This window comes from Equus przewalskii, chromosome 20 (assembly GCF_037783145.1).
Source record: "Equus przewalskii isolate Varuska chromosome 20, EquPr2, whole genome shotgun sequence".
In the NCBI taxonomy this organism is placed as follows: domain Eukaryota; kingdom Metazoa; phylum Chordata; class Mammalia; order Perissodactyla; family Equidae; genus Equus; species Equus przewalskii.
Window position 1 is genome coordinate 24,396,828 of NC_091850.1, and position 27,758 is coordinate 24,424,585.

The following is a 27,758-nucleotide window of genomic DNA, read 5'->3' on the forward strand; positions in this document are numbered from 1 at the left end:
AAATATATGCAGTTAAAGTTGCATACTTCAGATTTCAAAATTGGTTTGAAAATATTACAAATAGACTGATGTAGAATATGATGTCAAGAAAACAGTGGGAGACATTGGAAGCTAGAAGCGTGGTTATACAAATAAGCAGTTACAATTTGAATGTGGATTAAGACCAGAGAGGTTGTGGTCTAGAGAGGCAGTAGTTGTTTTAAGTGAATCTTCTAGCATACGGCATTGGTGAAATACACAGGATACAGCACTAGGTACTGTTTAGAATGACAAGCCTCTAGAGAGTAGGAACCACGTCTGTGAATGTTTCTGTGTCCACATACAGAGTGTGCTTCATGAACTCTTTATGGGGTGTTGGCTGCTCACTTCTAGGGCACACTTGCAGAGAGGATTCGTGCAGGTGGGGCTGGCGTTCCTGCGTTTTACACCAGCACAGGGTATGGGACCCTGGTGCAAGAAGGAGGGTCACCTATCAAATACAACACAGATGGCAGCATTGCCATTGCCAGCAAGCCAAGAGAGGTAAGGAGCACTCGCATCCGGGTAACACCGGGTGCCTCTTTCGGCACAGGATTCCAGGTGGACTCATTGGGTAAATAAGTATAGAATCCTTTTTGCCTGAGAACAAACACTGTCGTTCATTTATGTAAATATGCTAGATGAAATTTCTATCTAAAGCTGAACATCTGCTAATAATTAAACCACATAAAAAGAGCAGAATAAATAAAGGAGAAGAAAAGAAACTATAGTCCATATCAGATGTGTGAGTCAAGATTAGTTTTGTGGTAGGTTTTAACACATTTAGGAGCATTTATAATTGCCGATCATGTTTAAGTGGAAAATAGAGTAGATTTATGATATATATGGTATTAAACTCTTCCTGCTCAGGCCCCTTATGAATGTAACTAGAGGAAAAGAAGCCAAGGAAACTGCAAGTTTGTCTACAATCTTGAAAAGCAGGGGCCAGTTGTAATTATACAATGAAATAGAGAGAGAGTTCATATTGTCTCCTTTATCCTTCCTTTTGACTGCTGGACACGCTTGAGCTTTAGACTGAATAACTTAGTTTTCTTTGAAGTGCCGATGAGATGGGCCCCTTTATACTGGGTAACTTCACTCACGTAGTAGAAAAGAATAGAACTCTAGATATAGATATTTGAGTTACTCAGATTTGAGCCAGTTTTAAAAATTACACAGGCCAATCTTTCATTACTGTATTTTTAGTTCCGCCTCTTCCTGCACAGGTTGCAGAAATGCAGAGCTTAGCTCTAAGGATGAGAAAACTTAGTGAATCAGGGGCTGTCTTATCACCTTGCTGCTTATAGGGATGTTAGCTCTGCAACTTGTGTTTTGAGGGAAGATAAAAGGTCATTGAACGTGTCCCCTGCTGTTCAGTGTTCATCCCCCACCGTGTCCTCCATCTGGAGCTTTGCCTTTCTGCTTGGAGTGACCTATATTGACTCAAAGCTTTTATTAACATTTTTTATATTCTATATACTTTCTTAACTTCCTGATTAGGTTTAAAAAGTTTTTGACAAAGTAAAAGACAGGAGCCTAATTATTAAAGTGGATCTCAGTATTATAGATCAAGATGTTCAGAAAAATTGGAAGAGCTTATTAGAAGTTATAGCATTAACTCACCTTAGGAAAGCCTAGGATGGACTAGCATCTGTCCTGAATTTCTGGATTCATTCTGCCTGGAGTCAGGTACATGAATTTAGTGGGTTTGTAATTTTGTCTGAATCCCCTAGGAATACAACAGATAATTTCTTGAAACAGCTCTCGTTAGCTCTTTGTTTCCCCTGTCTATGGTAGGAAGAAGAAGTGGGTGAATTCCTTAATTCAGTGATGTTAATTGAGGTCATACTCTTTGCCAGGCACTGGTCTAAGTACCATGGAAAAAGGGAAGATCTAGACCAAGTCCCCTTGCTAGTGGTGGAACTCACAATTAGCAAGCACATGATGTCACTACTGAAAGTGCCGTGAAGAAAAATCAAGCTGGGTAAAGGCAGAGAGGTGGTGTTCCAGACTGAGTCATGGAAAACCTCTCTGAAGAGGTGACATTTAGTGGGGACCTGAATAAAATAGGAGAATAACCCTGGTGAAGATCATAGGTTGTGCTCTAGACAGAAGAAAGAGGGACAGGGTCTTGAGGCGCCTTTGCCCTGTGTGTGGAACAGCAGGGCAGTGAGACCGGAACAGAGCAGATGAGGCAGAGAGCCATAGGATTGGAGGTTGAAGCGAGGCAGGAGCCGGATCACGTGAGTTTGGATTTGACTGAGAGGTGAGAGGCCAACAGAGTTTTGAACAGAGGTGAGAGAGTGATGTGATCCGAGTTCCATTTTGGAAGATTCACTGTGGCTCTTGGGAGGTGAATTTTTGGTAGGGGGCCAAGAGCTGAAGCAGCAAGAGAGATTAAGAGGGTGTTGTATTAATCCAGGTGGGAGTGGAAGGTGACTTAGACTAAGGTGGTAAGAGTAGAATTTGTGAGAAATGGTTGGAATGGCGATATATGTTGATAGTAGAGCCAACAGGATTTACTGATGTCTTGGTTGTAGGGTGTAAAAAAGGATAAGAATCAAGCATGCTGTTTATTGAGATGGGCAAAGCATGGGGGTAAAGAGAGAGCTCTGTCTGGGATGGTGCATCTGAGACGTCCATTAGCCTCCAAGAGGAGGTGCTCAGGAGGCTCCAGCTTGGGGGCAGTTTAGAGCTGGGACAGGAATTTTGGAGGCATCAGCATTCAGTATTTAAATCTGTGAGACTAAATGAGCGGCTAGGGCTGGGGGGTAGCTGGAGAACACTGCCCGCATTTAAAGGTTGGGAAGAGGAGAAGGAGCAGACAGGATGGGAAAGAGTGTCTAATAGCTAGTGAAGAGGAAGCCCAGGGGACTCTGGTGATTGGAAAGACAAGGGGAATTTTACAAAAGAGGAGGAAGGGATCAACTGTGTCAAAGAGTGTGAAGAGGTCCATTTACAGGCCTGGGAATTGACCATTGGGTTTGGAAACATGGAGGTCACCAGTGACCTTAAAGAGGGATTTTTCTGGAGTAGAGGGAGTGAGAATCTGACTGCAGTGGATTCAAGAAAGGACTGAAAGATGAGTAAGTGGGGACCATGAAATACACAACTCTTTCAAGTGAATATAATAGCCAGTTTGAAAAAACCAGTTCCTTCTCTATTTTTACATTTTAGAATAGGTAACACATAGCAACAGCTGATATGTAGACCCAACAGGAAATTATATAATTGGAATAGAAAAAACTGCCAATTTCTTGATTTTGCCCTGGGTTAGTATATATTTAGCCTGGTTTTCTAGATCTGTATGTAAAATACCAAACTATCATCATTGGTATTCACCGTAATGACTTTGGAATACATAAGACTCTTTGAAAAAAACTTTGTATATTGATGTACGGCTTATAAATATCTTTCATATAATTTGTCTAAGTTCATATTAATAAGATCTTCATTTATCCCCATTTATTTAGAGAATCCTAATGATTCTCTAAATTCATTAATCTTTTAAGCGGGAAAGTTGAATAAGGTCTTTTATGAAGCCGATCTTTAAGAAAGGATTTCTGTTTTAAACCGCAGTGAAGAAAAGTAAGTGTACCAAAACTCTCTACTGAGGCTTTCTATTGAATGCATGCAATTTGTCCACTAGAGGGTGCAGTAGGAAGGAGAATGGAGCTCTGTTTTCAAACGACTCTCAGACTCTCATCCTGGGTAGTGATGGAGCGTGGCAAGTGATGTTGTTTCCTCTCTTCTGTTTCAATTCCCAGAGATGAATCCCCAAGAAGAAAAAGAACATAATGCCATAGCATAGTTTTGCTTTATGCACCACTCCCTCCGCAAATTTGTAGGAGAATTAAAAGATAATAAATATACAAAATTCAATAGCATTCCGTTAGAACAGTAATGACAGAAAAGGAGGTATAATAGAATAAAATATAACATTTATAGTAGCATCAGAAATCCCTATGAATAAACCTAAAACAATATACAAAGCTTTTATGGGGAAAATTATAAAACTATTGAAGGAGGTAAAAGAAGACTTCAAAAAAATGTAGGCATGTATTATGCTCGTGGTGGGGCAATATATGGCTTGCCAGTTCTCTCCAAATTAATCTACAAATTGTAGGAATCCCAATTAAAATCTCAATGGATTATGGATTAATTAGAATTATGGATTAATTAGGAGAGATGACTGGATTTTTATAACTATTTTAGGTACAAAAACAACACATTGCCCATTTCATGCAACTTATATATATATTTTTTGGGGGGATAGAGGGAAAGAGGGACTATTTTTCCTGTTCAATTCATAACCTATACATGCAAATTATAAAATGAATACTAACACACACAGTCTGTGCCTCAGGCATATAGAACTTTTGGTTCCTCAAATTTACCAAGCTCTCTTTTGTCACTGAGCCTTTGCATATGCTGTTCCCTTGGTTCCCCCTTTGACCACTTTGACTAAATCCTAGTTGCCTTCCACTACTCATCCTTGAGGTCTCAGCTTAGATTCTTCTCCCCTGAGCTCGTATCCTCTTCTCTGCCTCAATTTGAGCACACAGCGAAACCTAACAAGACCTGTGCAAATTGCTGACAGTGCCTTCCTTGTCTCCTGCAGGTGAGAGAGTTTAATGGTCAAAATTTTATTTTGGAGGAAGCAATTACAGGGGATTTTGCTTTGGTGAAAGCCTGGAAGGCAGACCGAGCTGGAAACGTCATTTTCAGGTAGTGTGATGGTTTTAAAAAATATTAACATAATGCCTTTCGGCAACTTTCTATTTCCTAAATTGTGATTATAAAATGGGTATCTTTGTGTGTGTGCTATTTAAAAATTCATTTAAAAAATGACTTGAATTCAAATGCACCCACATGTCTGTGTATATGTGTCTGTGTGCAGGGCTGCTGCTGTGTGGGCTCGCCTGTATAGTGTGCCTGTGGGAGTCTGTTCTGATGGGCTGGTGTCCACATTGCTCTGCTTCTTGAATATTTGAATCGATATACCCTTGTATATAGTCACATACAAATTATTTTTTCCTTGTGTATTTTAGTCACCAAGACCAGTTATAGTGTGGAGATGTGCTTAGAAAACATGACAAAACCACATAATTATATTTAATTTTGATATTGTAATTTATGTGCATTGTCTTAAAATGTCTAAGTTACTTGGATATGCTGGAAAGATATTGCTAATCATCTTTTAGATCAGTTCTTTTCCAGTTCTATGAGTGTCTACTAGGAAATGCTTCTAAAGACTCTATCTGAAAAGTTGACTAACCTTAATAATGCTAAACTTTCGTTCTCATTATCTGGATAGCCACAGGTGTTAAGCCATAGGCTTAATAGATTTCAAGATCTTTTGATATCCTAAGCATACTAAAGACCAAGTATTTAGTACCTTGGACTTAGAGATTATATAGTTGTTTTCTTAAAATTATGCCACCTTTGAATATACGTATAAAAGTTTCCCCAAATATTTAGTTTTGGAGACACCTGTTAGATTACAGAAGTCATTTTCTTTCTTATAATATTGCCATTTGCTCCTTTTAGTTAGTGATTTTTATCTTTACCAAATGCAGCTTTGGTACAATCACAATTAAATTCTCAGTGACCACGCTCATGTTGTTTCTATCCATTTCTGAAGAACTTATACAATATTAATACCATATTTGATTTCTTGAATTCAGCCAGTTTTTGAAATTACAACTAATTTTGGCAATTGCAGAAGGCGTTTTGCGTCTTGTCTACCTTATTTAACAACTTGGTGTAACATTTGCCAAGTTTAGTTGCTTTTTCAGAAAGATCAATGCAGTTGTATAGTAGCAAATAGAAATGAATTATTTAAAATATTTCCACGAGTTTAGCCTGTGCCCCGCTCCCTGGCTCTGGTACTTCAAGACTGCACAGAGCTGTTCCGAGCACAGACTGTGCCTGTGGTGTATGCTCAGTAATCTTTGAGCTTTGATGTGAAATCAGAGCGTTCATCACCAATGGTCAAGTGACCTAGATTCTTAAGATATTGACTTCTAGGACCACCTTCATGTTTGGTGGGACAACTGGTACAGAGGTCTGTGTATGCCGCTGTTAATCTGGGAGAGCCCTGTACGCCCCTACCTCTGGCCACACTGCCCTTGGAGCTTTTGATGCTGAATGTCTGGTAGAATCCAACACAACAACTTGTGAAACTACACAAGGACTCCTCTCTCAAGGACATACCTGTCCTTGAATCCGAGTGAAATAAACCTTAGTGGCCTAAAAGACCAGTAAAACAGCTGTGACTTGTTTCCCTTTACCAGAGAAATTTTTCTATCAACTTGACCCTCTCAGAAACAAAAATACATTTAAGTTTTTATGGTTAGAGGAAGTATATTGATTTAGGAACTTGGGAATGCAAAGCCATCGGCAAAATTGGCACCTTCTTGAAATCTTTACACCTCAAGGTCTGATGTGAGTGTTGTACTTTCAAAAATTTCGTTAAAAGTTGGTTCTCCAGAATGAGCTTTATAGGTGACTCACAAATTACCAATGAATGTTTTATTTAATTTCAGCAATGGGCTTCAAATACACTTCTCTTTAATAGAGAATATAATTACTATACCTTCTCATATGAACCACATGCTACTTTCCCTTAATATTTTAATAAGTAGTATTTAACTATAGAAATAAAGTAGTATCCCTATTAAAAAGATTTAAGGAAATTAGTTTTAAATAGATTTATTAATATCCCTTGTATTTTGCTGTGTATAATCTATGTGTTGAAATTGAAAAATAACCCCTCTTTCCCTCAATCCCATAAAAATCCATTTAACTGAGTTAAGTGGGCATCGTATTGTTTTCATTTATAAAATAGTTATAAAACTTCATTAATGGAAAATACGACACTTTTTTTAAAAAAAGATTCACAGATTCTTAGTTCATAGAAATTCTTTTAATCTATAATTAAATGTGAAAGAGACGCTTCTTATTTTTGGTCTTCTTTCTCCACTTTCTTATTTCCCCTACCTCTAATCTAGGAAAAGTGCCAGGAATTTCAACTTGCCCATGTGCAAAGCTGCAGAAACCACAGTGGTGGAGGTAAGAGAACAGGTTATTTCTGGTTTCCTGATGTTAATGTTTTAACTTGATATTACATGTTAGTTCAAGAAAAAGTACAACAGTTCATTTCTTTTTGGAGGACAAACAATGACAGTTTGTTCGTTTTGGATGTGGAAGGATTCTATGTAAATACATAATAGTTGAAATTTTGCTGTAACATTAGCTTTCTGGTTAACTAGGATCTCACTAGAATGTTCTCTTTGGGAAACAAGGTATGGGACCAGCTTATAAAAGTCTTTGGTATTTGTGTTAAATAGGTCTTCCTGGGCGAAATCCCAAGATGAATTTTTGTATATAGAATCCCAGGGAAATAGTGTTCATTATCCAGGAGAAATTTATTATCTTACTGTATTAGATGGTGAGAGGCAGGAGGAGGGTAGTACAGATAATTGCTTTGATGTGGTTCTGTTCAGAGCGGTTCAATTAAGGCACTAACTGAGTCTCCTTTGGACATCTCAGGGTTTGGGAGAGACTTGAATAATTCTAGAGACTTCCCAGGGTTAAAGCTCCGGACAGAAATAGGTGCTTATACTAAAACTCTGCCGTTTTGTTTATACATATATGAAGCTGAAAGGAGACTTCAAAATGAGTCTTAAGTTGAGGTTTTGAGATCACCTCGGAACCAAATTTTCATGGGAGTTGAGATAGTTTTCCCTTGGGAGGGCTTTATAGGAACCCATCTTGGGATCTGGAAATGTTCTTGATTTTTCTTATGATGGTAGTGTTGTATGTGACATCTTTTGACAACTCCTTTTGCTTGGCCAAGATGGCATTTCATGGAGGCAGTACAGTGGTATTTTTGAAGCAATCAAGTGTGAGAGGTTCTGTTCCTTTATTGGAAAGTGAAGAGTATTATTTTTAAAGTGCTGTGGGATGTGGAACTTTCGACCCAAGCATAGTAGTTTCTTTTGCAATGGCTTTAGTATATTGTTGGCACTTAAAATAGATAATGTGGTTTACTCTGTCTGTGTAATCTGTGTTTTTATTTATTGTATCATCTTAATGACCTGTCCATGGCACACATCTGTAACATTACAGATGAAGAAATGCCTATATCATAGCTTAAAATAATTCATAGTTTAACACTGTATTGGTTTTATGTACTTCTATAAAACTGCTGGAAACTAATATTTCTTCTCTGTGTATCAGAGGGGCATTGTGCATTATCCTGGGTGAAGTTTTTTTTTTTTTTTCCTTCTTCTTTTAAAGTCTGGTTCTTTTCAGCCAGTCTTATTTTTTCCAAGAGCAGAAAATGATCCTCAAGTATCTGAGAATCACTGTAGATATTAGAAAGAGAGGTTCTCTTTTGGTGTAAAGGAAAGGTGGATAAATCCCTTAACTGAGCCTGCAAGTATGATAAAGACTTGTCTCTTGTCCGAGACCACACGTCTCTGATCTAACACAGCACGCTCATTCCTGTTAGGCCCAGATTCCCATTAGGATGCCTTTCAATACAGTGCTGCAGCAGCCACCCCCAACTGACTGTGCCTGCACTGTCCAACATGGTAGCCGCTAGCCACACGTGACTTTTAACATTTAAATGAATCAAAATTAAATGAAGTAAAAATTCAGTTTCACATATGGCTAGGGATTGCTGTGTTGATTAGCGTAGATATAGAACATTATCATCAATGTAGAAAGTTTTATTGCACAGAGCTTAATTAGAAGGATCAAGATTAAATCTAATTTGTCGTTGTAGTTTAGGAAGATAAGCAAAACAGCTAATTAGACAATAGATTATTGTAAGCCCATGCCCTCTGCATGCTCATAGTAGAATAGGTCCACATGCCCTTAGGTTGAATCGTCTGTGCGCTCAAAAGTGGAAAATAATTTGGAATTGGGGATGGTGAGTAGATTGGAAGTTTTCTGCTATGAGGTCGATTTTGATTTTGTGACTTTGGACTATTCTGAGTGTGGTGAGTACCCTGGACCTCCAGCTCCTCTTCTGTGCTACGTTCTGTGCAGTCCGTTACGTGCATTGGCCTCCAGGATTCTATAATGCTTTCTCTCTCGCCCTGTCCTGCTTTATTTTACAGTGGTCCTGGTGGGATGGATGATTATGAGCTGGTCTTTGAAGTGTAGTATTTAGGAGGAGTCTTCAGGGATCAATAATTGTCTGCATATTCTCCTGCTGAATATTAATAATAGTAATCGCTACCATTAATCAAGTATTTATTATGTATTTATTAGTTACTGCTGTATTTTTTATGTACTTTATGATTATTTTAATCCTCAGAATAGTCCTATGAAGTAGGAACCATTATTATCCTCATTTTACAGATGAGGACTTTAAAACACAGAATGGTTACATTACGTACCTGGTGTCCCACAGCCGGGTGGAGCTAGGATAGAACCATAGAAGGACTGATTTTAGGGTGTCTGCTCTTTTCCATTATTTTATGAAAGACTCTCAAATCGTCATAAAAAGATGATATTTCAAACTCTTGAAAGATGTTGAATCTCCAGCAGTAGTCCATTTCAGTGCTGACTATTAGAATCAAGCTGATAGGGAGTTTTTTGGCCAATATAGTCCCCTATCCCTGGCCTTCCTTGCCAATTATTTCAGTTATGGTCTTTTTCTTCTCCAGTACCATCTACCTGGGAGATGGCTTTGAGAAAAGCATTGTCCTGTGATTGAGAGCCGTAAGGGTCCATTCAGTCTTTGTGTTGGACTCTGTTCATTCTACTGTGTAGCCTTTTTGAACTTTGTGGCTTTTCACAAATTTCCCTAAACATGGTGACTGAATGTCTGTTCTAGTACTGTGGTATCCTAAACAGTAGGAACTATAACGGTGACTACACCGTACATTTCAGACAAAGACTTTTTTTTAGAATTCTTCGCTCCCCTCCTTTCTCCTACAGATGAGGAAATAGAGGACTTTTCAGTAGCAAAATCTGGGTTAGAGTCTGTCTGCTGAAGCTCCAGGCCACTCTGGAAGGCTGCATCTTTTCACCCTTTCTCCCTGTTTACATCCTGTCACTTGAGTTTTAAGGAGGGTCAAGCTGTAAACATCTGAAATATTCATGATGATGCCCTTAGACATCTTAACATTTTTGGGCTGAGAAGCAGGGTGGTAGAGGAACATGCAGGCTTTTTTTGCTCATAATTTTTTCTCTATTAATTTCCAGTAAATGTTTTATGTCAAGAAGTAAATCAGTATGTTTATCTTGAATTAAAGAGAATATCAGATTTGCCCTTGATGTGAATTACTTCTGATTTCTGCAAAAAGGGAACATTATTCCTTTTTGGAAAAGTTTTCCCTTTCAGATGTCTTCTAAGCAAACGTATGAGTTGTATAAAACCAAAGAGGTGATCAGTTATGTCTGTTTTCCCCTTTAACAAAACCAATATGAGTACTGCTTTCATATTTCTTAACACCTGCAGCCATTTGCATGCTTCACCACAGAGTTGTGACATACTGAATGCTGGCTGTATCCCCGTCTTCCCCCCACCCCCAACCTTAAAAAACTGGATAGTTACTTGGGAAAAATAGTACAAGTGGGTGCACATATTGGTACACATGCCAGAGAGATAATTCTCTTTTTAGCCCAGACAGTGTTATTTCTGGACCTCTCTCTCTTTGAGTGGGTGAAGTCTTCTCTGATAAACTTCGCAAGTATAAGTGCAAAACCAGCCACGGAACAACTCTTGGCGTTGCATTCCGCGTGTTTAATAAGGAGTATCCAGGACTGTTATGTCTTCCAAGGGGAATCCATTTGACTTCTGGAGGGGTCTTGTTAACCACTCAACTCCTTGTGAGCCCCTCTGCCAGTCTCCTGGGTGCATATCCTACCATCCTGGGTTCCTCTGGAAAGTGACCTGTTTCTACAGTTTTTTTTTAAGCAACTTATAATAGAAAGCCTAGGGGGAGGGGCAGGAGCGCTTCCCTCAGGAGACTATTGACACTTTCTCTCCTGCCAGCAGCCTGGCATGCCTGCACTGTCAGAAAAGGTCGTCTGACTCAGCCACCGAAGGCTGTTGAAGCTGCCTGTGACCGAAGTAACCCAGCTGGTTTCATCAGGCATGTGCCCTGGCTGCTGTTAGAAGCCAGCAAGGTTTACACAAGGCCTCTGCAACTATTTTAGCTAATTTCAGCTTGTAGTTAAAATAAGTCTATTCATTATCACGACTTCAATAGTTATTTTTATTATATTTATATTATAGTGTATTTATTCGTTTGCTTATGAAAGAATTGTTTCTATTACGGGATATGTGATGCACACAAATATTATATACATAGCCTGTGTGAGTTATGAATAATAATAATAAATTGAACACTTGTGAACTCACTTCAGGTAAGAATTAGAGGCTTGCTTGGACCCATTTTCATCTGCCTGCCTCCCCTATGGAGAAAGCCACTATCAACAATATTATGTTGATCAGTCCTTTGCTTTAAAAAAAATTCTAAGTCATAAGGTATGGACATGTGGAAGATTATCTCCAAAAGGATGTCGTAAGACTTTTTGTTTCAAAGAGCCAGGCTCTGGGAACTGTGACTTCTGTGTTCTGTACTAATGCCTGGCACATGGCATCCCTCCTCAGGAGAGGAACTAGAGGAAAAGATTAGGAGTGCATCTGCCATCCTGCCCGGAAGCTGCGTTGTTTCCAGTTGGGGGGTGAGGGAAGGTGAAGATTGCAGTGTAAATGGTATGTAAAATTTTATTGTCGAGGTTTGTGATGCAGGATGATAGACTTACACAGCAGTAAACAGAAGACTGTTGTGAACCCACCTGAGCTCATCACTCAGCTCCAGTGACTGTCAACCCATGGTCACTCCTGCCCCATCTACATCCACATCTCCTTCTTTGCCCTCCTGCATTATTTTTAAACAAGCATCAGATACATCTTGATGACATTTTAGGAGAAGTTCAATGAAGCTCACAAATTCTAGTGTGCCAGGGACTTTTCTAGGTATTGGAAGGTTTTCTAGGCTTTTCTAGGCACTTTTATAGGCTTTTCTAGGTTCATAGCATGAACAAAACAGAAAAATTTCTGCCCTCATAGAGCTTATGTTCTGATGGTTGAGATAGACAATAGATACAACAAATAAATAAAATATAGTATATTAGATATTGGTCAATGCTAAGGAGAAAAAACAAGGCATGAAAAGGGACATGAAATGTCAGGAGAAGAAACTGAAATTTTAGATAGGGTGGTCAGTAAAAGACCTCACTGAGCTGACTTTGGAGTAAAGACTTCAAGAACGTGAGGAAGCTGGAGGTCTCCAGCTGTCTGAGGGGAGCAGTCTGGGCGGCGGGAGGAGTGGTGGGTGGCAAGGCCTGAGGTGGGAGCGTTCCTGGTGGGTTTGAGGAGTAGGGATGACATACCCTCCTTCCTTCAGTGCACGGTGGTGGGCTGAGGAGGCTTACGTGAGAGTAGCTTTCTTGAGAGTAATGGCAATATCTCCTGGGCTATGTGAAATATGATTTCTATTTTTAGTTCATTTTGTAATAGTTCCCAAGAGGTGTTAGGCCTAAATCTGACTTTAAAACTCTGAGGTGAATGGAGAATGTGATGTTGAGATGGGAGCCGCCTGGCTTTTGTGACGCTCTGGCCCTGCCTGAAGGACTTTGCGTTGGTAACTCCTCATGAATTACCTGAGCAGAAGTGATCCAACTGGTTGTTATTCCACTTGACAGTAGAAGGTGGGAACACAGTGGGTTTTACCCACGTGACTTAATCACTTCAATGAATCCCATGAACATTTCATCTCCACCGAGCAGGCCAATTAATGGATCAGAGGGACTTTGGTTACCTTCCTTCCTGCTTTAGAGAAAATGAAAATGCCTGAGGGATAAACATAATTCCTTTCCTCTGAAGTTTCTTTTATTCTTAATCTTTAGATTGCTAATGCCTTATGATTTTACAGTTTCAAAAACAGAGAAACTCATAATTTTTCCAAAGACAGTAAAAAGAAAAAAATTAGGTATAAACAGGAAAAAAAATTAAAGCTTCTATCCATGTAAGACAAATATTTCTAACCATGTTGAGAAACTTCATTAGACAGGTTCAATTTCAAGCACATAGACAGATACAGGCAACTACTGCTTGTGCCTGTGTGGGATTCATTCACACACACAGACCTTTGATTGACATGTGGAGATGTGATATTTATGAGAACTTGGCTGAAATGTCAAATTTGACGTTCACTGTGTGTAGCATTATACGTTAAATGCCCTTCCCTACACTTTGGTATTTACCTGGTGAAGCTCTCTGCTTCCCTTAGTTGGCTTGAAGAATGAGGACAGCAAGAAACCATGTATCCCAATTCTCTTTACTTCATCCACATGGGCCAATTGAGTTGAACACTCCACACAAATTCTTTAAAAAGGGGGGTGTTGGGGCTGGGTAAGAGAGCTATTTGATACAATACAAAAAGAAGGAACACTCTCTTCCCACCAACGCCCCCAAACCCTGGGAACCATTGATCCTAAGGCAGAATACAGGCACCTTCCCGCGTGTTAACTTTGGGGTGGATGTAGTGAGCGACAGATATCGTTTACATTGATTGATTTTGAAACTAGTTAAGTTATATAATATCTTTAATTTGCATTTCTTTCTCTTACAGTTCTTCAGTCAGAAGATTTTATTTATGCTTTTGGATTTTACTTTTTTTAGTTACTAAACAGCTCTGAAAGACATATCCATAAATTCTTATGCTACAGATTTAGCCAGAGATAGAATGCTTTGGCAGATAAGATGAAACTATCCTTACACATCTAAACTAAATGAACTGATTGATTCTGCTGATTTCAGAGTGTTGAAGTATTTAAAGACAATTCATTCATTTCCTTGAATTTTCATGAAATCCAACATTGGTTTGAAAATATTTGAATGCTAATGAGGATGTATTTAGTGAAGACATATTGTAATTGAGTATTTGGCAAAATAACCTTCTCAGTAATAGAATTACTATTATGTTAGTATTTGCTGTTTCTACCAAGGAAGCAGTAAATATAAAAAGACATAGGGGGCCAGCCTGTTGGCATAGTGGTTAAGTTTGTGCACTCCACTTTGGTGGCCAGGGTTCTTAGGTTTGGATCCTGGGCATGGACCTGTACACTGCTCATCAAGCCACGCTGTGGTGGCATTCCACATACAAAATAGAGGAAGATTGGCAGAGATGTTAGCTCAGGGCCAATCTTCCTCATCAAAAAAACAAACAAAAAGCCCCACAAAAATAACATAGACTTGGTGAATGCCCAGTTTTAACTTTACTGCATTTTTTTGCATACTCTTGTAGATCACTAAATATAATTCTTAGCCTGATGACTATTTACATCCAGAATAACAGCAGAATAGAAATATGGTTTATTGATGATAAAAATATATTAAATCAAGTGCTAATCCTGACATTCTATTTCTTGTTGCTTGGTAACAATGCAGCAACTATGTGAGCGAGTTTCATTATCTCAGGTACAATGGACTTCATTGCATTGTAGGGTAGAAATACCAATTACAGCAAGTCATTTGTATGCCATTATCCTTACAAAATTTTGGTGCTATTTTTTATTGTTAGTGCAGAGATCCTAAAAGAAAGCCGTTTTAATAATACATCCCCCTTTTTTTGATGGATTGGTGAATTTTAGTCTAGCTATTTTTGGCTTTTTGACTTTGTATCTATTTATAATTTTTGAGGCTTCACAAATTTGTGTTTTATCAACCTGCACTGTATAAACTTAGGCTTTTAAATTTCAGTATTGATATGTGTATTATAAGTGATACTTCATTAGTTCTTAACGAGCATCTTTTATCCTTGACCACCTGGGATGGGGGGAGAAAAAGTATCCAGGCAAATTTTTTGCCTCATGAAAAATAGGGCACATTCCTCCTTCTTCTCTAATACAGAGCATTCCTAGTTTTAGTACCTGCTTCAGGAAAAGGAAGACTGTTGAACCAGTCTGATTTGTTTTAAATGAGAGACTGATTCATGTTGTATGTAACTATATATGTTCTATATAATATTAGTTCACAATTATTATTTATCAACAAGGGCTGATAAACTACAGCCCGTGGCCCGTTTTTGTGCCACCTAAGAGCTAAGAATGTTTTTTCTTTATTTTTAAAGTGTTATTAAAAAAAAGAGGAAGAGTATGTGACACAAAGCCTAAAATATTATCTGGCTCTTTACAGAAAAGGTTTACAGACCCCTAATTTACAGCGTAATTTTCATTGCTGTAGTCTGAATATGTTAAATGTCACTCAGTATTATTTCTTAAAGGACCGATGAGCTTAAGATGAACTGAAATAAAATAATAACTGGTTTGAAAGAATCAATGAAAAATTAAATGGAATAATATGAGTTTGTGTAGAAGTAGTGAAATGACTATGAATGTGGTAGGCCTGTTCGGGGGGCAACTATGAAGAAAGGAGAGTATATAGAGCAATTGTTTATTCTGCCCCAGTTGTTACAATTTCTTTAATATCTCAATGCCTTTGCCCTAAATCTGACTTTGATATAATCATGTGTCAATGGACTCATTTTATTGGGAGCTTCTTGCCTTTTCCTGCCTATTTGACTTATCTCATAGTTGGGGGCCAGTTTCTTGTGTACACAAATGTACCGTCAGTACCCTGGGGTGATGGGGTGAGGACTTCGCCAGCCTGACCTGTGCCCGGCATATGGCTGCAGCTCCTGCAGGCTGGCAGGCTTCTAGGAGCTGTGGACGTGGTACAGACTTGGAGTCGTCCTGTGTCCCTGGGGTTTGGAAGGACCCCACTGCCCTGGGTTTTCATCTCTTCTGGAGCTGTCCCCTCACATGCTGGAGAGAGGGAGGAAGAAGGGGAGTCGAGACACTTTGGGGATGGTGAGGCTGATTTTCTCGGGCTGCTGAACTGTGGCTTTTAGTTTGCTATTATCTTTTAGTCAGAAGCACATTTGTATGATTTATCTGGTTATTTCCTATGTGTTGGAAAGGTAAGGCCTGAAATCAGGAACTTAACTAGGGCAGCCGTGTGCTTTCTGTCTGGCACCAGTCCTCTTAAGAAATAGAAAAAGCTCGGGGCCGGCACCGTGGCCGAGTGGTTAAATTCGTGCGCTCCGCTGTGGTGGCCCAGGGGCGGTGGTTGAGGAGATAAAGCAGAAAAAAAAAAAGATTGGCTACAGTTGTTAGCTCAGGTGCCAGTCTTAAAAACAAAAAAAAGAAATAGAAAAAGCTTAAACCTGCCGAATATTCCAGTGATGAGAGACAAAAGTTGATTATTTTAGCTGGATTCAACCTCTTTTGTGTAAACAAAGGTCCAGAAAACTCTATACTTGAGTGCCATTTTTTAGTAGCTTGCATTTTATATTATTTTATGTTTATATAATACTTTATGTTTTTCAAAGCACTTTCACATTATGCTGTCTCATTTGATGCTCTTAATCACCAGGTGAGGTAGGAGGAGAAGCAGTATTATTATATTACAAATGAGAAAAATGAGACTTGGTTATGGTTCTGGGAATAGACCCCTAGGAAGCTGAAAGGACACTTGGAAGACTTGGTTCAAGTCCTGACTTTCCATGCTCCATCTGCCACTGGCACGCCATGACAATACCAAGCCTTTATTTCTCACTTGCTTGTCAATAGGAAGAATTGTAGAACTCTGAAAATGTATGTATGTGGCTCTGTGGGCTTTTGTAGGAGCTTGGATTTCATTTTAAGTGCAAATGAAAGGGTCATGGTTTTAGCTTATACGTTGTATGTCAAATGGATTTTATGGAGGCAAGAAGGGAGGCAGAATGGCCAACAAGAAGCCTATTGCAGTGGTCCACAGGAGAGGTCATGGTGGAGTGGAGGTGGGGAGGGTTGATGGAATTGAAGAAAGAGTATTTTGTAAGAGGAATCTATTAGACTCCCTGATATCTTGGATATGGAGTGTTGGGGAAGAGGAAAGGCAGAGATTAAAATGACTCCCAGACCTGACTTGAGCAATGATGTGTTACTGAGATGAGAGAATCCTGGGAGGAAAAGCTTTTGTGAGAGGAGGGGAAACAAGCTCACTGGGATGGATTGGCTCTTTTAGGTATTGAGGTGGTGCAGGTGGGCGTGCTTGAGTGGTGCTCAGAGGAGGTCTGGAAGAGAGTTACACAACTGGGAATAATCCATACATATTTGATAAATTAGAGTCGCAGAATAGAAAAGACCGCATAGGGAAAGAAGTCCTGGGACTAAGCTCTGAGGAGTCTCAGTATATTTCTTCGACTTTTTTTTTCTTTTTTGTGAACAATATCTGAGATGAGGAGTCACATCTTTGCCTTTCACTAGCATTATGACCTTGAACAAATTGCTTTAGAATCCCAGCTTCTTTATAGCATCTCCTGTCTGTTTGCTTATTTCACGTGTCTATTTTGAGGACCGGTGGGATAGGGCATTTGAATGTGTTTTCTAAAGCTTTGAACTGCTGCGTTCTCATCTTAACCACCTCCTGCTGCTTTGGCTAATAAACCTCAGACGACTGCTGTTGTTCCCACTGACCTAGTGATGACTACAGAACTATGCAGTGGATGGCAGCTGGCAAGGCTCACCCTCCCTACCCTTTTCCCATCTCCCAAAGTTCTTGAGATCCAAGAGAATGAAAATTCCATAACAACCTCAATTTCTAAATCTTAGTGTATTATCAAAAAAAGTAGCCAAGCTTGTGTTTGAAATATTGTAAGCTTTAATCATCAGTAAATTACCTTATATTTAAAGCTCTTCTAAACCAACCTAAGTATCTTGATCCCTTACATCAAGCAAAAACTATGATGACTTTTAAGGGGAGCATTATGGACACCTTGAAGAAAGGAAGATTGTTATGAATCTGTCATTTCATTGGCTTAAGTTGCATATACTCAGAAATTGATGACTTCTCTCTGCTATTGTATTTTAAATGGAGCATTAGACAATGACCTGTTTATCTCTTTTTGTACTTTGGTTTAAAAGATTCAGATATTCTGGTTTGATATGAAAACTAAAGTTTGTTCCCTGATGAAACTTGCTTGTGCTGGATGTCCATCTTGACTTCTTTTCATTGAAAGTAACATTTGTTGTTCTTTTGGGTGCAAGAGAAACAAAATAAATAAAGAGGGCCTCAGATATTCATTGATGATTTGTGTTGAACTAAAGGCACACCACCACCTGCAAACATCAGAGGGACTAAGTCCAAAAATAGATATTTCCTTATTTCCTTAGGATGGAACACGCTGTTACATATAAATAAATTAGTCTGCAGGTGTGTTTTCACTGTTTTCTTTTGAAAGCTTTGCCTTATTGAGTTTTCACAGACTCACGAAAAGTGTGTTTTGTTTTGTTTGTTTTTAGCTGAAATGGTTTGAAACAGTTGGTTAATTTGGGAGAAATAATGAAAGACTAGAAACCAAGAATAACTTAACTGTTATAAAGTAATATATATCCAAAGGGAATGAAACCATTAACTTGAAAAGATATCTTCCCCCCATGTTCATAGCAGCATTGTTTACAGTAGCCAAGACGTGGAAACAGCCTAAGTGTCCATCAATGGATGAATGGATAAATAAGTTGTAGTATATATATACAACGAAATATTGTTCAGCCATAAAAATGAGGAAATCCTACCATTTGTGATGACATGGATGGACTTGGAAGGCATTATGCTAAGTGAATGAAGTCAGACAGAGAAAAAGAGACCCTGTATCTTTTCACTTCTATGTAGAATCTAAAAATAAAACAAACAAACTCATAGAAAAAGAGATCAGACTTCTGGTTACCAGAGAGGAGGGTGGCGGGAGGGGGAATTGGAGGAAGGTGGTCAAAAGGCACAAATTTTTGGTTATAAGATAAATAAGCTCCAGGGATGTCATGTCCAGCATGATGACTACAGCTAACGCTGCTGTGTGATCGATAGGAACGGTGTTAAGAGAGTAAATTTTTAGAATTCTCATCACAAGGAAATATCCTTTTCCTTTTTTCTTTTTATTGTATCTATATGAGAAGATGGATGTTAGCTGAATCTATTGTGATTATCGTTTTGCAATATACATGAATCAAACCATCCTGCTGTACGCCTTGAACTTGTACATTGATGCATGTCAGTTATTTCTCAATAAAACTGGAAAAAGTGTATAGATGAATAAAACTACATTTTTATCAACACTTTAAAAAAAAAAGAAATGGTAATGGTTTTCTACTCTTTGGTTCATTTTGTAAGAAATCAAGACCGCATGTCCAAGAATATAGGTCACTTTCTGTTTGATTCAGCTTCTGACATTTAACGTTAATATACAGTGTTTCTGTCACTGAGTAACTAAGTCAACATTCAGTTACTCTGAAGAGAATTCTAAATCCAGATCCCATGGGAGGGAAGTTAAACAGGAATCTAAAGTACCCTAGTATCTTTTCTGTGCTTGCTGTGGAAAGAAGCTGGGTTTTTCATTTAAAGAAGCTATTTTAGTTTTCTTAATAATTAAGGGAAAGGATACAAGTTTTGCCTTGTATTGTGAAAAAGTTCTTTTCAGTTTAGAATTTCATGTTAAATTTTGAAACAGGTTTGCTGGCACAGACAACCCAGGGAAGAAAAATTCATCATTATCAATCTCAGACGAATACATGTTGACTGTAGATATAGAAAGCTACAGGATTAAGGCTGTTGAGTTTGAAAGTTAGTATAATTTAAATTTCTCTCAGTTTGAGGAATTTACACAGCTCATTCATTTTGAGAATTGGCATCTCACAGGTGGAATTTGGTCTTTAGAAATAAAGGAAGTATTAAGTAAAGTTTTAAAGGCAGTTCTATAAATCAACTCCTGTTATAAAAAGAAGTATTTTAGCTGCTGTTTTATTTATAGATTTTTTTTCCCCAATGCTTTTGGCACTACGTTAGCACCCAAAAAGTTTTCATTTATTTTTCCTCTTTGTTGGTTTATATGTTTAATGTAAAAAGTAGCATTTTTTTTAATGTGAATTGATGCAAAATAGGAGACATTTCCCTATATAAAGAGACAGGAAAATAGAATGGAAAACTTTTCTTCATGAAATTAATTTCCAGGAAATAGGAGGAGTAGTCAAGTGGTCCGAGTCAAATGGATACAGCTAAGGTATGACCTACACAGTGTGCAGTAGAGTCTATAATTGAAATATTTTCAACAGTGGCAATAGCAGGTGAAGGAGTTATAGCCTAATAATAATAACAATAACGGTAGCAATGACAGACACAACACATACTATTTGTACCGTGCACTTAAGTGCAAAACTCTTCAAGTCACCCACTATATAACCTAGTGAGGTAGGTTTTATTTCTTTCTGCCTCGAAAGCCTATGTTCTTAAGCACAAGCAAAGGATAGAGGGTGTATTTTAAGGTGCGTTTTGCTTTATATTTTGCTGTATTAACGTTTTTAATATACTTTACTACCTCCTTACTGGCAGGGTCATGGATCTTTAGCTAATTGAGTTTTTCAGTCAACTAAGTGTAGCTCCAGGACCATGTTAATGCTTCCCTAACCACAAAATTAAAAATCATTCAGGAATGTTAGCCTCTTAAAACTTATAAAATAGGTAATGTCTTAAAAGCTATAAAATGAGAGCCTTCACACTTGAGAAGCTTGAATGTTTTTCCCCCAATTGAAAATGAGGTGATAGTGTTATGTAATTGTTTTAAACCAAGATAGAAATTTAAGAACTTTATATAATAAATACTGGCAGTGATTATCTACTTGAAAAACAGACACTTCCAATTTCCAGTCTGGCATCTAAGGAGCTTGGAAGTCACCCCTCCTGTGCTCACAATAAGAAAAAAGCTGAACAAACTGAAATCAAACATTGCTTCTTAGATCCATCAGAGAATTGAGGCACAGGGCAGACTGCTGCCTCCAAAATTAGAGAGACAGACAGGCTGATACAGAGAATCACAACTTACTGGAGCAGAAGCCGAGGAGCAGAAATCTCCGTGGGAGCTAGCACTGGGGTAGGAAACCCTAAAGTAATTGATGAATTGCTGGAGGCTCTCAAGTTTGAGAGTTAAAAACTTCCTGTTGGCCCAGTCTTGGGTAGGGAGGGGCCGTGCTTTCATGAGTTTTACCTCTGGGATTCCTACCAGATTCTCACAATGAAGATTGGAGAAAAATCTCCCTGTGCTTTCCGGAGGGTTGCCATTTTGAAATATACCCAGAGCATTCTGTTCTTCTTAACAAGGCCTGCCCTCAGGAGAAACTATTTCAGCAGAGCCTAAGTGACCTGGGGAGAAGGAAATACCCAACTCCAGCTTTCTCTATCCTTCCATATGGGGGAGGGGAAATAACCAATTCTGGCCTCCTTTCATCTTCCTCTCTCACTTAAGGGGGAAAGGGGTCCCACAAAACTGAAAAGCACTAGTGAAGGTCACAGTCTGGGGGGCAGAGGCTCGCTAAAAGACTGAGACCTGATCATAGGGCTATGGATGCTTCTCTCTCCCCCTACCCCCACCACTACTACCACACAGCAGGGCTCCTATACAATAACAAGGAAATACAACTGAAAGAACTCCATGTCTTAGACCTTATTTAAGAAGTCTCTAGGGAAACCCAAAGACAACAGAGGAGTCAAAAACAAGGACACTACAGAAAAATGGAGCCACTAACACCTACAGCTACAGCAAACAGTAAACACAACCTAACTTCTAGACAGATAAACATAAAATCTCACAATTAAGGCCTATCTACCTCAGTTACTTTTACTCAGTCCATCATGTCTGGCTTTCAACAAAAAAAGTATAAGGGATATTAAAGACAACACAGTTTGAATAGATAGAGCAAACATTAGAGCTAGACTCAGATGTGGCATAGATGTTGGAATTATCAGGGTGGGAATTTAAAACAACTATGATGAATTTTCTAAGGGCTCTAATGGAAAAAGAGGACAATGTGCAAGAACAGATGGGTAATGTAAGCAAAGAGATGTAAACTCTAAGAAAGAATCAAAAAGAAATGCTAGAAATCGAAAACACTGACAGAAATGAAGAATACCTTTGATGGGCGTATTAATAGACTGGACATAGCCAAGGAGAGAATCAGTGAGCTTGAAGAAATGCCACTGGAAACTTCCAAAGCTGAAATGCAAAGAGAAAAAAGAATGAAAATCAGAGAACAGAATATCCAAGAACTGAGCAATTACAAAAGATGTAACATATGTGTAATGGGAATACCAGAAGCAGAAGAAAAAGAGAAAGGAACAGAAGAAATACTTGAAGCAATAATGACTGAGAATTTCCCTAAATTAATGATAGACATCAAACCAGAGATCCAAGAAACTTGGAGAACACCAAGTGGGATAAATACCAAAAAATTTACAGCTAGGTATATGATATTCAAATTTCAGAAAATCAACAGCAAAGTCTTAGAAGAAACCAGGGAAATAAAACACCCTACCTACAGAGGGACAATAATAAGAATTACATTAGATGTCTCTTTGAAACCATGAAAACAAGAAGTGTGGAGTTAAATATTTAAAGTGCTGAAAGCAAAAAGCCACCAATCTAGAGTTCTGTATCCAGTGAAATTATCCTTCATAAGTAAAGGAGAAATAGACACTTTCTCAAAGGAACACAATTGAGGAAATTTGTTGCCAGTAGACCTGCCTTGTAAGAAATGTTAAAAAGAAAAATTCTTCAGAAAGAAGGAAAATGATATAGATCAGAAACTTGGATCTACATAAAGAAAGGAAAAGCATTAGAGGGAATAAATAAAAGCATTAGAAGGAATAAATGAAGCTAAAATAAGATCTTTTATTTTTCTTATTCTGAATTGATCTAACAGATAACAGCTTGTTCACAATAATAGCATTAATGTATTCCATAATTATAGCTTATGGGTAAATGAAATGAATGATAGCAATGTTATAAGGGACAGGAGGGAGAAATGAAAATATTCTGTTATAAGATACTTACACTATCTGTGAAGTGGTATAGTGTTGTTTGAAAGGGGAATTGGATTGGTTGCAAATGTATATTGCAAACTTCAGCACAACCACTAAAAAAGGTAAAAAGAGAAGAATAACTTACATGCTAAGAGAGGAGAAAAAGATGGAGTCATATAAAAAGCTTATAAAACTGGAGAAGACAGAAAACGGGTAGAAGACAAAAAAGAAACAAAGAATTAGGGCAACAAATAGAAAATCTAACGAACATAATAGATATTAATCGACTGATATCAATAATCACTTTAAATGTTAATGGTCTAAATATACCAAGTAAAAGAAAGAGACTCTCAGAGTGTGTTAAATAAGACCCAACTATATGCTCTCTACAAGAAACCCACTTCTGTTTTCATCCAGCCTTATTGTGGTATAATTGATGTAACATTGTGTAAATTTAAGGTGTACAACATGTTGATTTGATCCACTTAGATGTTGTGAAATGAAGACCACTGTGGCGTTAGAGCCAACACTTCCATCACGTCATATAATTACCATTTCTTTTTTCTGGTGAAAACATTTAAGATTTATTCTCTTAGCAACTTTCAAGTATATAATACAATAGTAACCATAAGCACCTACTGTAGATTAGGTCCCCAGAATTTATTCGACTTCTAACTGGAAGTTTGTACCCTTTGACTAACATCTCCCCATTGCCCCCACCCCCAGCCCCTGGCAACCATCGATCTACTCTCTGTTTCTATGAGAAACCCACTTTGAATATAAAGACACAGATAGACTAAAAGGAAAGAGATGGAGAAGATGTGCTATGCTAACGCTAATCCAAAGAAAGCTGGAATAGCTTTATTAGTATCAGACAAAGCAGACTTCAGAATGAGGAAAATTATCAGGGATAAAGAGAGCCATTCCTTGATGGTAAAGGGGTCAGTTCTTCATGAAGACAAAAATCCTTAATGTGTATGCAGTGGCAGTTGGTTCTTCTTCCTTTTTTTCCCCCTACACTCACAGTACTAGTCTCATTATGACCTTCGCAGATAACAGCGCCAGCTGCCCAGTACCGTCTTCACAGAGGTTTGGGTCGCAGCTCTGAAGCCCTTTTCCCACTTACCAGTTCCAGCTTCTTCCTTTTGTTCCTCTTGAAGTTACTATGTCTGTGTCACCTCAGTGCTTTTTTGCCTTTCAGTTCTCAATTCCTTATTTAAATTCTCTTTATTAAAATAACTGACAAAAATTAACTCAAAACCGAGCATAGACCTAAATGTAAAATGCGAAACTATAAACCTCCTAGAAGATAACAGAAGGGAAAATCTAGGTGACGTTGGGTTTGGTGATGCCTTTTTAGATACAATACCAAAAACACAGTCCTTGGGCAAAAGATCTGTACAGATACCTCACCAAAGACCATATGCATTTGGCAAAAACATATGAAATGATGTTGAACATTGTATGTCTTTAGAGAATTTCAAATTCAAACAATGAGATAGCACTAAACATCTGTTAGAATGGCTAAAATCCAAAGCACTGACAACACCAAGTGCTGACTAAAATGTGGAGCAATAGGAACTGTCATTCATTGCTGGTGGGAATGCAAAGTGATACAACTGTTTTCAAAGACATTTTGGCAGTTTCTGACAAAACTAAACATACTCTCACCACATAATCCAGCAATTACACTCCTTGGTGTTAACATACTCTGCTACTTGGAACACTTCCTGAAAGATTAATAAATTGCCTGTTTTTGTTTCCGTGTAGAATGTATAGTGGGCTTGTTCATGCTCTGAATGTGAACCATTGTTGAATTTGGTATTTGATTTCTTATATTTGTCCCAAATATCCAAGAACTACTTTCTTGGTCCTGTGTGCCAATTTTCATAAGGAAATAAGTTTTATTCTTTCAAGGTGTTACTGCATACATGTGTGTGACCACATATAAGATAAAAACAATACTTCACTTAAATATGGGAAATGGACAATAGACTAGAAATCCATTCTAGCTGCGCACTGAGTCAAGTTCATAGCTTACCCAAACTGCAAACTGCCACCTTTAGAGTTGCTTGGGAATATAGTAAAAACTGTGATAGTTAAGTTCACACATGATAAGGATCTGCTATTAGAGACACAGTAATTATCTTAAACAATTTGATTTGTGAGAGAGGACCAACTTGAAATTAGAAGTTGTATATAGAGTGATGGTTGCTAAATTTAATGATAAAGATAGTAATTGCTGTGGGATCCTGGTGGTGGTTGTTGCATGGTTTGTGGCTCTAACCCTACAGAACCTTTCTATTTCTTGGCTTTGTGTCTGAAGATATTTATATATGGTGGATTGTAAAGGAAGGACAGGGCTCCAGGCATTTTACACCTGCCTCTTGGCTCACAAGTCTAAGGACATTTGGGTGGGGATGGGCCAAAATGGGGTGTGGAGACACCTCCTGCATGGAACCAAGGGCCTTGAGGGAAAAAATGGAATTGGATGTCTCTTGATTTGATTTCCTTAATTACTGTTCATACCTATATATTTGTTTTTATAAAATTAGGATCACATTTTGTATTCTTTTTTCATTACATAAAACATTAAGAATGCTTTTGCAGGTCAGTAAATATTACCTAAAAAAGGATATTTTAATAGTTATACTCAAATTTACATTAACAACTCTATTGTCAGACTTTTTGTTTTCCATCTTTCATTATTATTAATAATGCTTTAGTGAATATCCTTGTTTCTGTGCACATCTGAGTATTTTCTTTGATGAAATTACCAGAAGTAGATTTTTTGGGTTGTGCATCAACATTCTGCAAACTTTTGTTAAATATTGCTAAATTGTTCTCTAGGAAGATAATTTCAGTTATATCCCCATCCATAGTGATGTGTAAAAGTATCATTTTGAACCATTCTCAACAACATGGATATTATACTTAAAATTTTTTTGCTAACTTACTAGGTGAGAAAAGCTGTTGTATGATTTTAATTTGCATATATATTTTTTTTTTTAAGGAAGATTAGCCTTGAGCTAACATCTCCCACCACTCCTCCTCTTTTTTTTTGCTGAATAAGACTGGCCCTGAGCTAACATCCATGCCTATCTTCCTCTACTTTATATGTGGGACACATGCCACAGCATGACTTGACAAACAGAGAATAGGTCTGCACTGGGGATCCGAACCAGCAAACTCTGAGCCACCAAGTGGAATGTGCAAACCTAACCACTGTGCCACTGGGCCGCCCCTTTAATTTGCATATCTTTGATGACGAGGAAGTTGAATATTTATTGGTTGTATTTCTTTTGTGGTTTTATGTGTTGTTGTAAGTATTACTATCGTTATTTTAATGGAACTGTCTCTAGTATTTCTTTTTTTTTTTTTGAGGAAGATTAGCTTTGAGCTACCTGCTGCCAATCCTCTTTTTGTTGAGGAAGACTGGCCCTGAGCTAACATCCATGCCCATCTTCCTCTCCTTTATATGTGGGACACCTACCACAGCATAGCTTGCCAAGTGATGCCATGTCCACACCGGGCATCTGAACTGGCGAACCCCAGGCTGCCAAAACGGAATGTGTGCACAATGGGGCCACTGGGCTGGCCCCTTATATTTCATTCCCAAGTGTTCTTGAGTCCCCCACATAGATGAGGAGTTGTATAAGTGGGAAAAAGAAAAAATTCAGGATTGTGATTGATGTGTGCTCTGGAGCTAGGCTCTCTGGGTTTGAACCCAGCTTCCTGGGGGTCCTCCAGCTGCTGGACTCCGGGCAAGACCTTGATTGGCTATAGCTAGTAGAATATAAAAGGAAGAGCATCTTGAACCTGTAGCAGTAACCCAGTTATGGAAGTAAAGATGCAGAGAGAAGGTAACCGTGGCTGGCAGCTGTATCCACAAAACTCACTCCTAAAATAAGGTATGAGTCAAGCGCTCTGTTGATTCACTGTTTTGAGACAGCTCTCTAAAAGTTATGGTCGTGGTTTCCCACAAAATTGTCTCGTTGCAAATGAGGACATAGATTCTATTGAAAAAGAGAAGGCAAGAAAGGGCCAGCGGGCATTTCCAACATAATGTAATGGTTTTGGAATCTTTACCTATGATATTCTCTTCTGAAAGGTTATTGAATAATAAGATGCAGTATGACTGGCATAAAATGAGGGGATGCTCTCTTACAAAATTGTCATATTGCAGAAAAGGACAAAGATTCCACTTACTAATTTTGCTTTCTCTGTTAGTTTAACTAACAAACAACTTTTGACCTACTTATCGATTTCTTCCATGTTGGTGTTAAAAATTTAGCTTGTGATTTTAAAGTCACTCCTATTAAAATAATAGTGGCTTTTCTCACTCCTTCCAGAGACCCTGTCAAAAAATGTTATTTTTTCCACCTCAAATATAGATCCACTCTATAAATACTGAAGTGATAATTAGGGCTTCTGCAAGATTGTTTCATTTTAAAAATTAGCTGCTTTTTTTTTTTTTAGGAGTTACTCTCCAAATCTTTCTTGTTCAAGAGTATAGCTAAAAGAAGAAGGCATTTTAAAGTCATGGCTCATATAAATGATTTAAGTAAGAAATGTGTGAGAGGAGAAATGATAAACATTACTCATCGACCCTTTTTCTGTTGTTAATTTCTTATAAAGGCATTTCTGTAAATATCGTTATTGTAGTTGGAGCATGGAGCATATGGCAGCTTCCTAAAATTAGAATATATTCGAGTTTCCCCATGGCCTTTTACTAGGCCCTAGAAAATCCAGGTGCTCAACCAAAAATTAATAAAAGTGAGAGAATATAATTACCAAGGTGTTAAAATTTTCTTTCTGG

At 38.1% G+C, this 27,758-nt stretch overlaps 1 protein-coding gene across 1 annotated transcript in view; it reads left to right on the top strand.

Moving 5' to 3' along the window:
• OXCT1 (3-oxoacid CoA-transferase 1) overlaps nt 1-27,758 on the top strand; it is a 129,155-nt gene that overhangs the window by 22,718 nt on the left and 78,679 nt on the right. Inside the window, exons 5-7 of the mRNA XM_008539040.2 lie at nt 373-522; nt 4,640-4,746; nt 7,032-7,092. Coding sequence (XP_008537262.2) covers nt 373-522; nt 4,640-4,746; nt 7,032-7,092 — 318 coding nt within the window. The remainder of the gene's footprint in view (nt 1-372; nt 523-4,639; nt 4,747-7,031; nt 7,093-27,758) is intronic.